A 14,043-nucleotide genomic window follows, 5' to 3' on the forward strand; every position below is an offset into this window, starting at 1 on the left:
TGCCGAGATTCTTGTTGCTGCTGACACAAGACTTACTCGACACCAGGGTGCTCCATTAATTCATTTGCCGATGTTAGTTGCGCAACTCCACCCTCAGACGCCACTTCGAGCAACTACTGTGAGTGCTCACATAGCCTTTTACATTGGTACGTTTTACTTTCTCTGATAACCGTGAAATAAAGATGTTTCTGTACTTAGTTTTCCGATTGAACAAATGCATTTCGACCCAAGGTTTCATCAGGAATACTTGATTTGACGTTTACGATCCTCGCTATATTTTTGTAGTTGGAGTTACGAACCACCATGTATACTGTAGGTGTTACGGTAAATATGATAAATCCGATAATTATGCAAAATATCCGAACATTTTGGTAAGTTTGATAACTTTTGCGAATTTATTACATTTGCCGGAGCTCGTATTGGTAAATATGATAAATCGTCAATGTGAATCACTTTTAGATTTACTGGAAATTCTGCACAAATTTCAGTCTAGGAGTATTGACGAGGTATATGTGTGGTTTGATAGTAGTCGTTCAGATGACTGATTTGATAGGTAATGTTGATTATGTTCAAAAATGTTGATGGATGTGAAGAAAGCTACGATTACAAAACCGATAATAGTTTACACGTTTTTATGATTATAAGACTTATTTTAATTTAATTTAAACATTATGGAAAATTATGTGTAGTGCTTCCATCACGCGCACGGGCAATACTGATTAAGTGGTTGAATTTAAGTGTCATATTTATGCATGATTTCTTTCACATACCTGTCATACTTAACTTCGTTCAGAAATTACACATAATCACAGGTAAAACTGATAAATGTTGGAAACTTATCGAACTTACTAAGACGATCGGTGATTATGCACAGTAACTACCAATTATGGATAATCACCGATTTATAACATTTAACGTTACACATATTCATTACAATCTTATTCATATGACATGAATTAATTTCTTTCAAAGAATGAAAGAGAACTACGGTGAAAACTCGGCTAACAAACACCTCGGTTTATGAATTTTTCGGCTAACTAATCTTTTCGACGATTTTCTGCCTCGGCTAGCGAATACAGATTCGGCTAACGAACAATTTAGTTGATGCGAATGCATGGGCTAACTTAAAACAGGCGCTTCGTGAGCTGAATTTCCGTGCCAATCAAAATGAATCCAATGATTTTCCATCACTCAAGGTGGGTTATTTTATTTCCACATCAGGATCCCATCTCTGTTACTATTTTAGAAAGATTTTGAGTCACATTTCATGAAAAATGAATCATTAAACTAAGAGAAAATTCATTAAAAAAATAAAAAAAAACCTTCTCATCTAGACTTGAATAGTTTCAGTGGGTACTGTAAAAATCTTAATACCAAACTGAACAGCCTGGACATTCTACGAACTTACTTTTTTCATCTGCGTGTGTGTGTGAGAGAGAAATGAGCTGACTATATCACGTAAAACACCCCTTTTTCTATTATTTTTGTTCACAAACTCGACTGTATAGCGTCACATTATGTAAAATAAAAATAAAAAAAATCATTTTCTATCTTCCTTTTAAATTCTCCTTCATCCAATTTTGAACTTGTTTATCACCGCCTGCGGTTAGTAATTGTATTATTTAACGACGCTCCTCTGTATTTTATGAAACTAATCTTCACGTTTTAGGCCGTTTCTGGAAAAAAAAAGCAATTTTCCGTAGGAACCTATGAAAAATCGTGTTTCGGCTATTCAAGATTTCGGCAAACGAACGTGCTTCCTGAACGTATCATCCTCGTCAACCGATGTACCACTGTATGCAGTGCCGAAACTAGAGGAAAACCGGGGAAGGGGGTAACTTCCCCGGGTGGCAAGATTTAGGGGACGGCAGTTTTGGGTGGGAACAGAGAGCACTGTAATGAAATTAGCGAATTTTAAAGTTGTGGGGGCGGCTCAATAATGTTTGCCCCGGGCGACAATAACCCTAGTTACGGCCCTGACTGTATGTATAAGGCATATTCTATTATAATTATTTCTTGTAATAACTCACTGCGTAAGGTCATGCTTTCTAGCACTGGACATTTCTGTAACTTGATAATGAAATAGTCGATCGAAATTTTTATCAAAACTGCCGCAGAAAAATTGCATAACACTATCATATAGGCCTATAAACCCAACTGTTTTATCTCCCTCCACCACATCAATTTTTCAAGAGAAATTTTTATTGTATTGGAGATAACTTGATTGAATATCAACGGTTTTGTTTGCGATGTGTATTTGACTTCTTAATAATTTTAATTCTTAACAATATATAATCAATGAATGAACAAATACTCATCGATCGGAAAAATGGATGGAATTTCATTCATGATGATCGATGTACATGGATGAGAACTCGTCATCTTCATTTGGAAATTTATCGAACTCTCACTCAGTATACACTTCATCACAAAGCGTAACCTCAAATAAATGAAGATCCATAACCCAATATGTCTATCACCCACTTATGAAAGTTCATACATCGATTAATTACAGTGAGTGATATCCCACCATTCGAGTAATAACTCAAGTCAAGTGTTGTTCGCGACCGATCAATCAATGTTACTAAAAATATCGTTATGATTGAGATCACTGTAGAAATATAGGCAACATTTATCTAATGAGAATTATTTCGGAATATTATTAATATTAATAGTTCAATAAAATAATCAACTACCCAAGGAAAGAAAAGCAATAATGAAGTATTTTCATCTTTCCTCTTTCAATATCGATACAAATGCTCATTGCGCAGAGATAAGACTCCAAGTAAAATTTATTACAATTTCAGCACATAAGATCATTAACTGTTATATCTGTTATCAAATCACGATAACTATCAAGGAAAAAAATAATATCAAACAAAATAAAAGTATGATAACCGATTACAAAATTTCATTACTGAGCATTTCTATAACGATGATACAATAGCCATTATAATATATATTTTTTTTGGCTGAAATTTTCAAAGAATAAGGTAATGAGAGAAATCAGAAATAGTTTTTTTTTTTTCACTTTTCAAATATAAAATGAGATAATTTATAAATGAACAGACGATAAAACTCGAATGTGTTCAGATAAAAGGAAATTGGAAATTCAGAAAAAAAGAAATCATTTTTTTGTTAGGCACTTCTTTATTTAGCTTTATGATTTTTAACGCATAATAAAATGATGAAGAAATCGACCCAAGTGGGGAAAAACAATCTTATCGATTTTTATTTCCCCATCAACAAAAGATTCGTGAGAATTGCTTTTTATATTCACCATTGAATATAATGTAGGGAAAATTTCAATTATATTACAGATAACAAAACGCATCGAAAATCATATACACATTGTAAACTAAATAAGATATGAATAAATGAAAAGGATATTTAAAAAAAAGTCTTATATTATTAAGGACATTATTAGTAAAAAGCTCATAAATATTCAGTGTAACTACAATACGTATACTTTTTGAAGAAAATTCATGGAATCGTATTATTAAGTTAATTAGAATGTCAAAAATATATTACCGTACATGAGAAAAGAAATCTGTTAATTAGAGAAGAGGAATTATTTACAAACAAGAGAGAAGATGACAGCTGTTGTTTATCCAGGGGCTCTCATCTTTTCGCGTTTTACTACCTATCGTGATTCCGAAAAAAAAAAGAGAATCACGACATCATTAAGTTAATTAACATCATTCTCATAATACATGTAAAAATCTCGGTATAGTTTCATCACCGACCGTGTAATTGTGTTCCTCGATGGGATGATCAAAGTGGAAATAAGAAAATTTGTGATCGACAGTGATTAAAATATATCATCCAACACGGATAATAAATCCTACTCGACAATTCTGGCCAAGTGTAAGAAGCTATTCATAATGTGTCGTATGCATTGAAAATGAGAAGAAACGTGAAGAAATTATTTCACAGATTTCTGACTCAATTAACTTCTTTTACTTAAAACGAAGACGTCCTTTGTAAAATGAGGATGACGAAGAATTTTATTATACCTCGGAGATGCGATAACTTTAGCAGACTTATGAGATGAGAAATAGGAGAACGTAGATATTTTAACAGTAATTTGGGTGTACATTCGAATGAAAATTCATGATTGATTAATCCCAAAGAGCTGGGAAAATGACTTTTTAAGAATACATATATTCTCACAACTGTAAATAGATTCCAACGGAATCAGTTTCTTCCTTTTTTGAATAATGACAAAATACTGTACGCATTCCAATGTATGTAAATGGATGCATGCTGTGTCCCCAGAACGTGATCGAGAGCGCGTATAAACTCCTCACAATAAGAAAAATAAAAATAAAAGAAAAATACAGCGGTTTTGTATTTTCAGACTAAAGGCAACTGAAGATGGTGAAATAAATTTCCTAGCGTATATGATTTCGCACTCTCGAGAGTATCCTCGGGGACCGCATCAATTTATATGCAAAATTTCACGCACATATATATATATATATATATATACATGCATGTATATGTACGTATGTACATCTCCTAACCTCCCTTCCCCACTACTTTTTCTTTAGAAAAGACTAGCAAAATAAACTCGAAATCGCAGCTGTCGCGTAGATTTGATTTTCTTCTCCGTCCACCAGAATAAAATATGCAAAATGAAAGGAAAAGAAATGAAGAAAGATTTTTCAGTGTACTGTGACAGAAAAATATACTTTTCTTTTGAAGGCTCAGCGAAAATACCATAATCTTGGTTGGACGGCGGGACCAAAAGAAAAAAGATGAGTAAGGAAAATATGTATGCTCTGCAGCGTAAATGAATGGTCATGCATTTGATGCTTTGAAAAATCTCGATGATAGTCACAAGGACAGAGAATAGGAGAAAGCTGGGCTAATATATCTAATCTCGATAGAGAAATCCGAGTTTGTATCCCGTATACTTTCTTTTTCCCTGACAAAAGTATTTATTATTTCAATTTTTTTATGCTTCCATTTATAATCATGGCATTTGATTCTTATAAAAATGAGGTACATTTAGTCTCGATTATTCAACCTAGTTAAAAAACAATAAAACATCAATGAATGACAATGTTACCTTTTCACATTTTTTAATCATTTATTAACGAACAGTAAAATAAGTGTAAATAGTTTTTTTTATGAGCTTAGCCTACGTTTTAGTGGTCCATTTCTCACTGTTTCGTAGCCAACATACTGGTCAGCTGCATTGCCGCGGGCCGCGCAAGAAACAGCACTCCGGCTCATAAGTAAGATGACCCCGAAAACTCTCAGATTTGTGAGCGTCAATGATGCTATAAGTAATGCGGTGAAAAAACGGGCAATTTAGTAATTAAAATTTTACCCTGGGGCTCCCTTTTTTCATAAATTGATACACATCCATTGCTTTTCTCATCTAGCTCCCAGGTACTAGATGCAATGCATCAAAATTTTGTGCAAATTATTCCATTTAATTACTCATAGTTTAAATGTTACAGATAAAACATTTTTTCTCATTTCTGTGTGCTATTTTTATCACTTACTCCTGATTTGGACAACCGGGCCGCACGGTACGAATAGGCGCTCAAGGAATAGATTCACGCACTGGTAGACTTCAAGAAGAGTTTTATTATTGGGATGGAAGGCGTGCCAAAATTCAGCCATATGGATAGTATTGACTGTCATGGATAAACCAATGATGGTGCCAAGATAAAATGGAGTAGCTTCACATAGACCAAGCAGACTACTTGTAGATGTGAAATGAGGTATGTGCTCCTGTATGAGATTACACGGAAACAGATTTGCGATACCAGTTTTACAAATTTTCTTATTACTCCAGTTACCTTCTTGACACAGAATATTGGCATTTTGGTTCAAGAAAGTGTTGGTCTGCTTCAACGTGGAACGCCGCCAACCGTTCATTCTTTCTTTCAAACCGAACACAACTCCGGTCTATAGCCATGGGAAATTTGCTACCGAGTGAGTTGCACCGGAAGTGTGAGTGTGTGTACCTTAACAGTCTGAGTGCGTATATAGTATTGCATCCGATTTTCAGTGCTGTGATCTATATTTCAGAAGTGAAGTGCAATGATTGAAAATTTGTACCATTCTAGGCCTTGCTCTCCGTGGTGAGACATTTTAACGATGTGATTGGCTTGCATTCGGAGGAGCTCGAAGTTGGGAACCTTAGAAAACCAACTTCAGCCGACTACCATTGTGGCGGTGGGATTTGAATCCGTGTCCTCGTGATGCGAGTTCGTCACTATGACTCCTCCACCAACCTGCTATGTCGAAATTTAGAGATCAATGCTTCTCCGTTTTCGACCAAAAAATAATATTTAAAAAAAAAATCAATGTGCCTGGATATGGAACTCTCTCGTTCAACGCCACAATATGGATCCGACTATCCGATATCACATATTTTTGCGCTTTGAAATTTAGTCTGCGTAGCCTAATTGGGTGTAATTTCGAGTTGGCATTGTGAGTTGACATCCACTTTAAAAACTTTTCGCCACTGTGAGCAGAACACCAAATATGTATTCAACTACACATACAGACCACAAAAATACGGGTTGACCAACTAAGTTCCAGAAAGAAATAGGGAAAAAAATATCTATAACAAACTTTAAAAGCAATTCTTTTGTACAAAAAGGCAGTGTGGTAAGAACATATTCAATTATCATAGTCACTAGAAATAATGAGTGGAAAATGATAGCTTAAATAACGGAAAGAAAACCAATTTAATACACAGTAATTTTACCTAGTCGCGGGCAGGATCTAGGTAAAATTACTGTGTATTAAATTGATTTTATTTTCATTATTTAAGCTACCATTTTCCACAGCACACCTAATTAACAGATTGGGGCGGGGAGCTATTGGCCACTTCTGCTGTAGATCATAACGAAAAAGTTTTTATAGTGCAAAAAGCATTACAGTGCCATCTGTGAGTCGTTGCTGTGATTATTTTGAAAATAAAGCATTCTTATTACAAGAATTCTCAAAAAAAAAGGCTCACTTTAAGAAATACATTTAGAATTCATCTGCATATCAGAAATGTTGAACAAATAAGTAATTTTTTGGCTTCATTTTTCCAACGTTGTATTCGCAGTATGTTATATCCCGATTATGTTTTAAGTTAAGGAAGTGTTGTTGGTATGTTATGAATATGATGTAACATATATATATGATAATAACAGGACTTCTAAACAGAGTCTGTTACACACGCTCTGCACTTAGCCTCAAAAACAAAACCATTATGTACAAGTCAGTCATTAGACCAATTATGTGCTATGCAGCACCATGCTTTTCCACAGCGAAACCCTCTGTCATCAAACAATTACAAGTGCAGCAAAATAAAATACTTCCGCGATGTACCGGGGCACAATGGTATATCAGAAATCTTGACATAATGAAGGATTTGAACATTGAAACCATACATGACTACTTAGTCAAACTATGTAGAGGATATTTCAATAGAGCTGAAACATCAGAATATCAGCACATAAGAGACATCTCGCCTTATTCTGCGGGAGAGGTGTTGAGGTTTCTTCGACCTAAGAACATACTGACCTGATATGGCCCTATGAATTGGTTTAGTTTTGTAAAAAGTGTAAATAGTTCTATTCTTTATTCATTGATTGGAGGCATAGTGTTGTATATATACTGGACGCCTACCCGTATTTATCGCATTTAATCTTGTATCCACATGTAATCATATATATTGTATTCACGCAATTCATTAAAATGAACATAATATACTCTTTTGTAACCATTAGGTGCAGTATTCCACTTTTTTGTCAATTATTTGCTGAGATAATTGAATGATTTTGTAATTGTATATGAAATGCGTTCTTGAATTTCGATACTTCACCTCCTTCGGACATAGCTCTACAAATTTCAAATTTCTGTGATAAGTAAGCCACAACTCACCGAATTCATTTTTTCCAATATGATCTGAATTAATTTGACGAATACTGACTCTCTGAGTACAGCATGGGCTGTAAATTTTATTATATTTTATTGACACGCCTCTTATACACGTACACTCACACACTCGACTATCATATATACAAACAGTTTCTTAAGTTCTTCATCCAGCTCGTACGGTGCGGCATCAAACAGGGAAGCTTGTGGGAGTCTTAAAGACTCGGTACGACCTGAGAAAATGTATCTACCTCAGTCAGTCAGTCAGTGTATGTAATAACAGAAGAAAAATATGTAGAAGGGATGGGTTAAATATCGGAGATAAAAGAAAACATGTTATATCAAATGGGAATTTTAAGAGATTATGAAATGAGATTCTATCTTTATGAATCCTAGATTGGCCTTTGCGATGTTTGGCAAAATCTAGTTAGACCAGCCTGTCTCTCAATCATTAATTGCTGTTCCGAGTACATAATTAAGGATATTCAAGAAATATAAAATTCATTTATGTACCATGTATGCAATGTGCATCATTTCACGAATTATGTAGGATTTACATCCTGCATTTATGTACGGATTTTAAATTGTTATTTTCGAAAGATTTATTGAATGTGTATAACAGCAGCATATAAAATTATCCGAAGTATCGTGGAAACTGTGCATTGTAATGCATGCCATTTATAACTTGGCATCTGGATGAGACAAAGCTTTATATTAACCATGGAAATTATTCGAAAAAAATGTACATAAATGATCCGTAAATGGTTTAAATATCATCGAAGAGGAGGGGAAAATTCTGGGTCATAAATGATAAACTGATGGCAAAGGAGTTGAATTCAGAAGCTGAGAATGAGGGCATTTTCCAACTCATTGAAGCTAGTAAGAGTCAACTAGTGATGGTTTGATGGAGGTACAAGCTATGAAATTGTCTGAGGAAAGCCGGAATCATAGGTGCTTAGATGCAATAGTTGTGTTAAGTACTGGCTTCAGAAAAATGTTTTGAGCGCTTTTACATAATTGAATAAAAAATATAAGATTGATCTCCAGGAGATTTTATAATGTAAATAAAAATTATAAAAAGATACATGCTATTCTGTACAGAATTAAACTACTTTTTTAACTATTAACTCTTTGACTATCACGTTATTAAAAGTAGAATAAGAAGAAAACTATAATAAATATAAATATAATGATAATAATAGATGCCTATTATAAAAGTTATTTGGAGTAGTTCAGTTTAGTTAAAATTAAAGACAAAAAGAAAAAAAAAAACATCGTTTTCAAACAGTTATAGTTACATAACAAATTATCTATCCTGGTATTTTAAAGCACCGTCAGTAGACAAAGCGTTAATTGGTTCTATAAACTTACCAAAACTTTTTCCTATAATGTTTTCGTTCACATTTTATTTAAAAAAATACAACACAGTACCATGTTTATTTGTTTGTTTTTATTGGTAAATCTTGTCATCGAGTTGTCTTTTAATTAACCATATCTAACGATGACTAATATTTCTATGGACACCCTGTATACTTAAGCAAATGTAAAATCCATCAAGTTAATAATTGATCATGTGGGGTAATGCTTATTATTGTTTAATGTGATTAAATGCGTTGCCCTAAGAAGAATCACCACCACTAAACCAGAACATGGCTCCCAGGAGGGATATAAGCAGTTGACGAACCCACGCTGGAGAAAAAGAAACGGAGGGAAAAGAAGAACCAGTGGTCAAAATGACTGGCGGCAGCAGTTATAGGGCATAAGGGTGCCAACACAATCCATGCTGATTTTCAATTCTGTGACTCGGCACCATTACGGATTGCTTAAAATACTTGGAATTCAGGTTTTTAACCTTAGAAATTCAGGTTTTATTTCTTATCCATCCGAAAATTGTTTCTCCTATTTATTTATTTTTTACTAGTCCGCAAATGAAATCAACTATTAACAATTTCTCTATTTCATTTTTTTCCCAAGTTCACAAATTATTTTTTTTCCTTGCCGAAATTTTTTTTTTTTTCTCGGTCTGAAATTATTTCTACTGCTTTTTTGATCTGTTTATAAATTTTTGTTGGTCTGTAGATTAGTTCTACTATTTATGTTTATCCTATTTATTTTTTGTTGGTTGACAAATTATTCCATCCCGTTCGCAAGACGGTAAGTTTACGTAAGAAGTAGCTTCACACGGATTCATCAAAGCACTTAGACTCCAAAAAATCAGATGTCCAAAGGCTTTATAAATTTTTCTGTTAGAAGGTAAGTGAAACGGTGAAGAAAAGAATTATAAGTATTGATATTATTGAATATGGCATAGCTGATACAAAGACCTTTTTATAACCAAATCCAGCTCGTGACGTGTTGTCATTCAGTAATATTGCGTTCCAAAAAAAATATTTATTATTTTAGGAGATTCTATAGAAGTGTGTGAGTATTTTTTTTCCTTTCTAAAAATTTGGTTATTTTTCTCTCCTTTCTTTATGCGTTTGATAACTTTTTACTATTTTAACCATTGGATAGTTGTTCATCATTTAATATACATGTGTTTTCACGAAACTCCGTTGCCGAGAAAATATGATATGATTTATTCCAGAATGTGAATTAAGGGTTTTGTGATATAATTTTGATGTTTTTCAATACAATATATCATTTAAATTCGCAATGCTTGTTAATGGTTTTATTGATAATGATCAATAATTAATGATATACACTTAATTAACAATCCATCGTTATGCACATTGTATTTATTTTATACCTTTGAGGTCTAAAAAAAATATGTATTTGTTTTGGACAAAATAAGCATCGTGCACTACTAAACGTCATGTTTTAGATTCATTATTTGCCGGTAAGATCCAATGGTTCCTGTCCTGTTTGAAAACGTCGTTGTTTCATATATTTCCTCATAGCAATTATTGAGAGAAACATGCATGCAATTTGTGATAAATTGCCTGTGTGATACGAATCCAAACTAAATAATGTTTGCTTAAGAAGTTGCTGGAACGAAATTTTACCACTGTGCGTTGTAAACCAGAACGATGCACCCATTTGCATTATTTAGCACTAACATATTGGCTTGATTTTTTGCACTTTCATTTTAAAATCAATAACATCGATGATATCGTGTATACTTGTTTATCCCATCCTAAGTTATTTATTTTACGCATCTTTATTTTTTCAGAAGGGATTTATTTTCTAAATTCATAGCGCTACAGAGTTCTGAAAGAGTAAAAAGTTAAAGTTATCCTTCAGAGAGGGTGCCAAGTTCTAGAGAAATCTTCGGAATCGGACTGTCATCAGTGTAGAATAGAAAGTCTCTACAGGAATCAGCGAAATGAACAAAGTCGAACCGATCGATTACAGTAGGTGCCTGATGAATATATTGAAGACTGTCCACGGCGGCCAACTGAGCATCAAGCGAAACGCTGTGAATCTTATCGCGCTCTTAATAGACAACTTCAACTGCAAGCTACTCTATTGCTTCGTGACCAAGTCTCTGAAGAGCAAGGTGCGTGAAGGCGTTGATTTCCCCTCTTTTCGTGCCGTTTTCGATGCTGTTGACGAGATCCTGGCAGAGCAGCTCAAGCACTGCGCTCTTACTGAGGCGGACAGGCAGGTGATCCTCCACAGGATGGGTGTCTTGGTGTTCAAGCCCGCCAAAATCAAGAAGCGACCTATTAAACCGAAGCCGGTGACAACGCGACCAAATGTTTACGAATACGTGCCATCCGTGGAAAGAGTCTTCAAGTTGATGTGTCCTGAGGATCAAGTGCAACGTAACGTCACGAAGGCCATAGCATTATTTGCTAGAGAATTCTCCCTCCGGTTGATCGAAAAAAGTCAACAGTTGGCCAACGGTCGAACGGTGCTGCCTGCTCACATGAAGCAGTCTGTGGACTCGTCGATGAGCAGAATGCTGGCAGCCCACGCTAACAGCGAAGCCATTAGACACCAGTTGATGTTTGATCAAGGGATCGTCGGTGCTAGGCTGCGGCAACCTGTCGAGATATACGAGGCACTGAAACCCTGTGAAAAAGTCCGCAAAAATGAATTTTCGGAATTTAGTTGCACCAGTATGTGGAGCAAATAGTAATCATGCATGTACTACCAAAAGAATAAACATGGCGTATTCGTGCTTAACCCAGTGACCCGTTTCTTTTTTTTTTATTTAGGAAATAAAGGCTACTCAGCTCAATATTTCCATTTCCTTACGTGTCATTTCTAGTCATAGCGAATACCATTCAATTTATCTGATTATGTGAAATAGCATATTGTCCTGTCAAAAACTTGAATCACGAATATTTTCATATTGAATCGAAGTTTCTCGATGCTAATCGTAGTTGAAAATCAGCTGTAATAGATATACAGTGAACGTCGCTTATTAGAATCAATTCCGGATAATGTTATCATTTGGATCACTTTTGCAAAGTACTGAACGGGACAATATGTGAATATGGAAAGAAATTTATGTTATTAATTTTTAATAACATAATTTAATTTAGATATAATTAAATAACATTAATTAATAACATTAATTTTTACTTTTTCATATTTTGAAGCTAGGGTTAAATCAGACTAATGGTTTCTGTATGCTACAGTAAACGAGATAAATTGGTTATTATACATGATAACCGGTTTATTATCCATCCTTACTAATCATCTTGATGAGAGTTTAATAAATTCAACACTTTTACCAGCGAATATGCATAATACCCAACCGTTGTTGATATGTTTGATAAAAACTAAAAATAATTATCACTTTTACCGGAGGATATGCATAATAATCAAGCATCGTCAGTTAATTTCACAAATACTTGAAATTTATAATCTTTACCTGTGGTTATGCGTAATTCATGAATTTGATGAATATGAAAAAAAGTTGGGATTTAAATCAGATTTTTTGATTCAAATTGGATTTTTTTTATTAAAATTAACTGACTGCTTATTAATTAAAACAAATCTTGCTAATCATTAATAATGCATGTTTTCATATCACCTATTTTTTTCAACTGATCTCTTAAGTTTAATTCAGCATTGATGAATAAAGAAAATACTGGAAACATAGTCTAGTACGTATGTATGATCAATATAGTCATACCTCGAATATAATTAAACATATATGCATTAACACATATAGAGTATATCATAAGTACGATTACGTTTACCAATGGCACGACGATGCATAATCGCTGGTAAAAAGTAAAAATTTTTCAGTACTTATTAAATTTTACATTTGCCAGTGACGCTTGGTTAACATGCATAATCGCTGAAAATAGTGATAAATTTCGGGAAATTTATCAAGCTGAACAAAATGCTCAGTGATTGTGCATAATAACCGCTCATTATGTACAATAACCAGATTTATATGATTTTTTGTAAAATATATGTTATCGATATCAATCAACGAGACTTTGTGGGAAGTCAGAAAGTTAACGTCTTGACAAAAAAATTCCCGTACTCTGTACATTATGTCCTAGCTGAGACTTGATTACCGTTGTGGCAGGGGAGGCTCTTGGGTTGTGCGACTCATGTGGCTGCATGGGACGCCGCCTGAGTAGGGAGGGTGCCTTCTTTTCCAACACCAAGCAGGCTTTTTTTTCGGCTTTCAAAAAGAGCGAAAAAAATTCTTGTCGATCAAAAAAATATAGTCGGGATGATAGAAATAGGACACGCACAGATAGCGATTGTTTTTTTTATTGCCGCCCTTCTGTGGTCCATGTACGTGTACCGCTGCTTTTAAAACAACCTCCCTATAGTGAAGGCATTTGCAATGTAAAAAAAATAGTCTGTCTGTTATTTCGTGGCCAGCTTTTCTCAACTGACTACATTCACAGTTTCTTGGCTGGAAAACATGCAAGAGGAAACAATGGAATCTCCTTACATTATAAAAAGCATCGTAATTCGTAATACACATTAGACATTTCCAATTCTAACTCCTCACAATTTCTGAATTTGAAAAATAAAAGTGTTTCCACTTATAGGGGGAAAATACCGCTGCTTTATAGAACAATTAAAAAATGCATGAAAATTTTGAAACCTGTTATGTGGGAAAGAAAAACGGAATTGTGTCGTTCCCATACGCGTCCCATTTGGTCAAACGGAACTGTCATGCTCATCGAACATTCATTCAGGATTTTTTTTCGGATTAAGTTAGCA

At 34.3% G+C, this 14,043-nt stretch overlaps 2 protein-coding genes across 6 annotated transcripts in view; one reads left to right on the forward strand and one right to left on the reverse strand.

The window, feature by feature from the left end:
• Nucleotides 1-14,043, reverse strand: part of LOC149078975 (cell adhesion molecule Dscam1-like) — a 348,553-nt gene that overhangs the window by 242,221 nt on the left and 92,289 nt on the right. The gene's annotated exons all lie outside the window — the stretch shown is intronic.
• On the forward strand, nt 66-12,022 carry LOC149078976 (uncharacterized). The gene is made up of 2 exons (XM_089241219.1): nt 66-146; nt 11,069-12,022. The coding sequence occupies exon 2, from the start codon at nt 11,222-11,224 to the stop codon at nt 11,975-11,977; it is 756 nt and encodes a 251-aa protein (XP_089097345.1). The 5' UTR covers nt 66-146; nt 11,069-11,221; the 3' UTR covers nt 11,978-12,022.

Source organism: Pholcus phalangioides, unplaced genomic scaffold (assembly GCF_987345545.1).
Source record: "Pholcus phalangioides strain wild (caught in Gottingen) unplaced genomic scaffold, Ppha-v1.0 ptg000013l_1, whole genome shotgun sequence".
NCBI lineage: Eukaryota > Metazoa > Arthropoda > Arachnida > Araneae > Pholcidae > Pholcus > Pholcus phalangioides.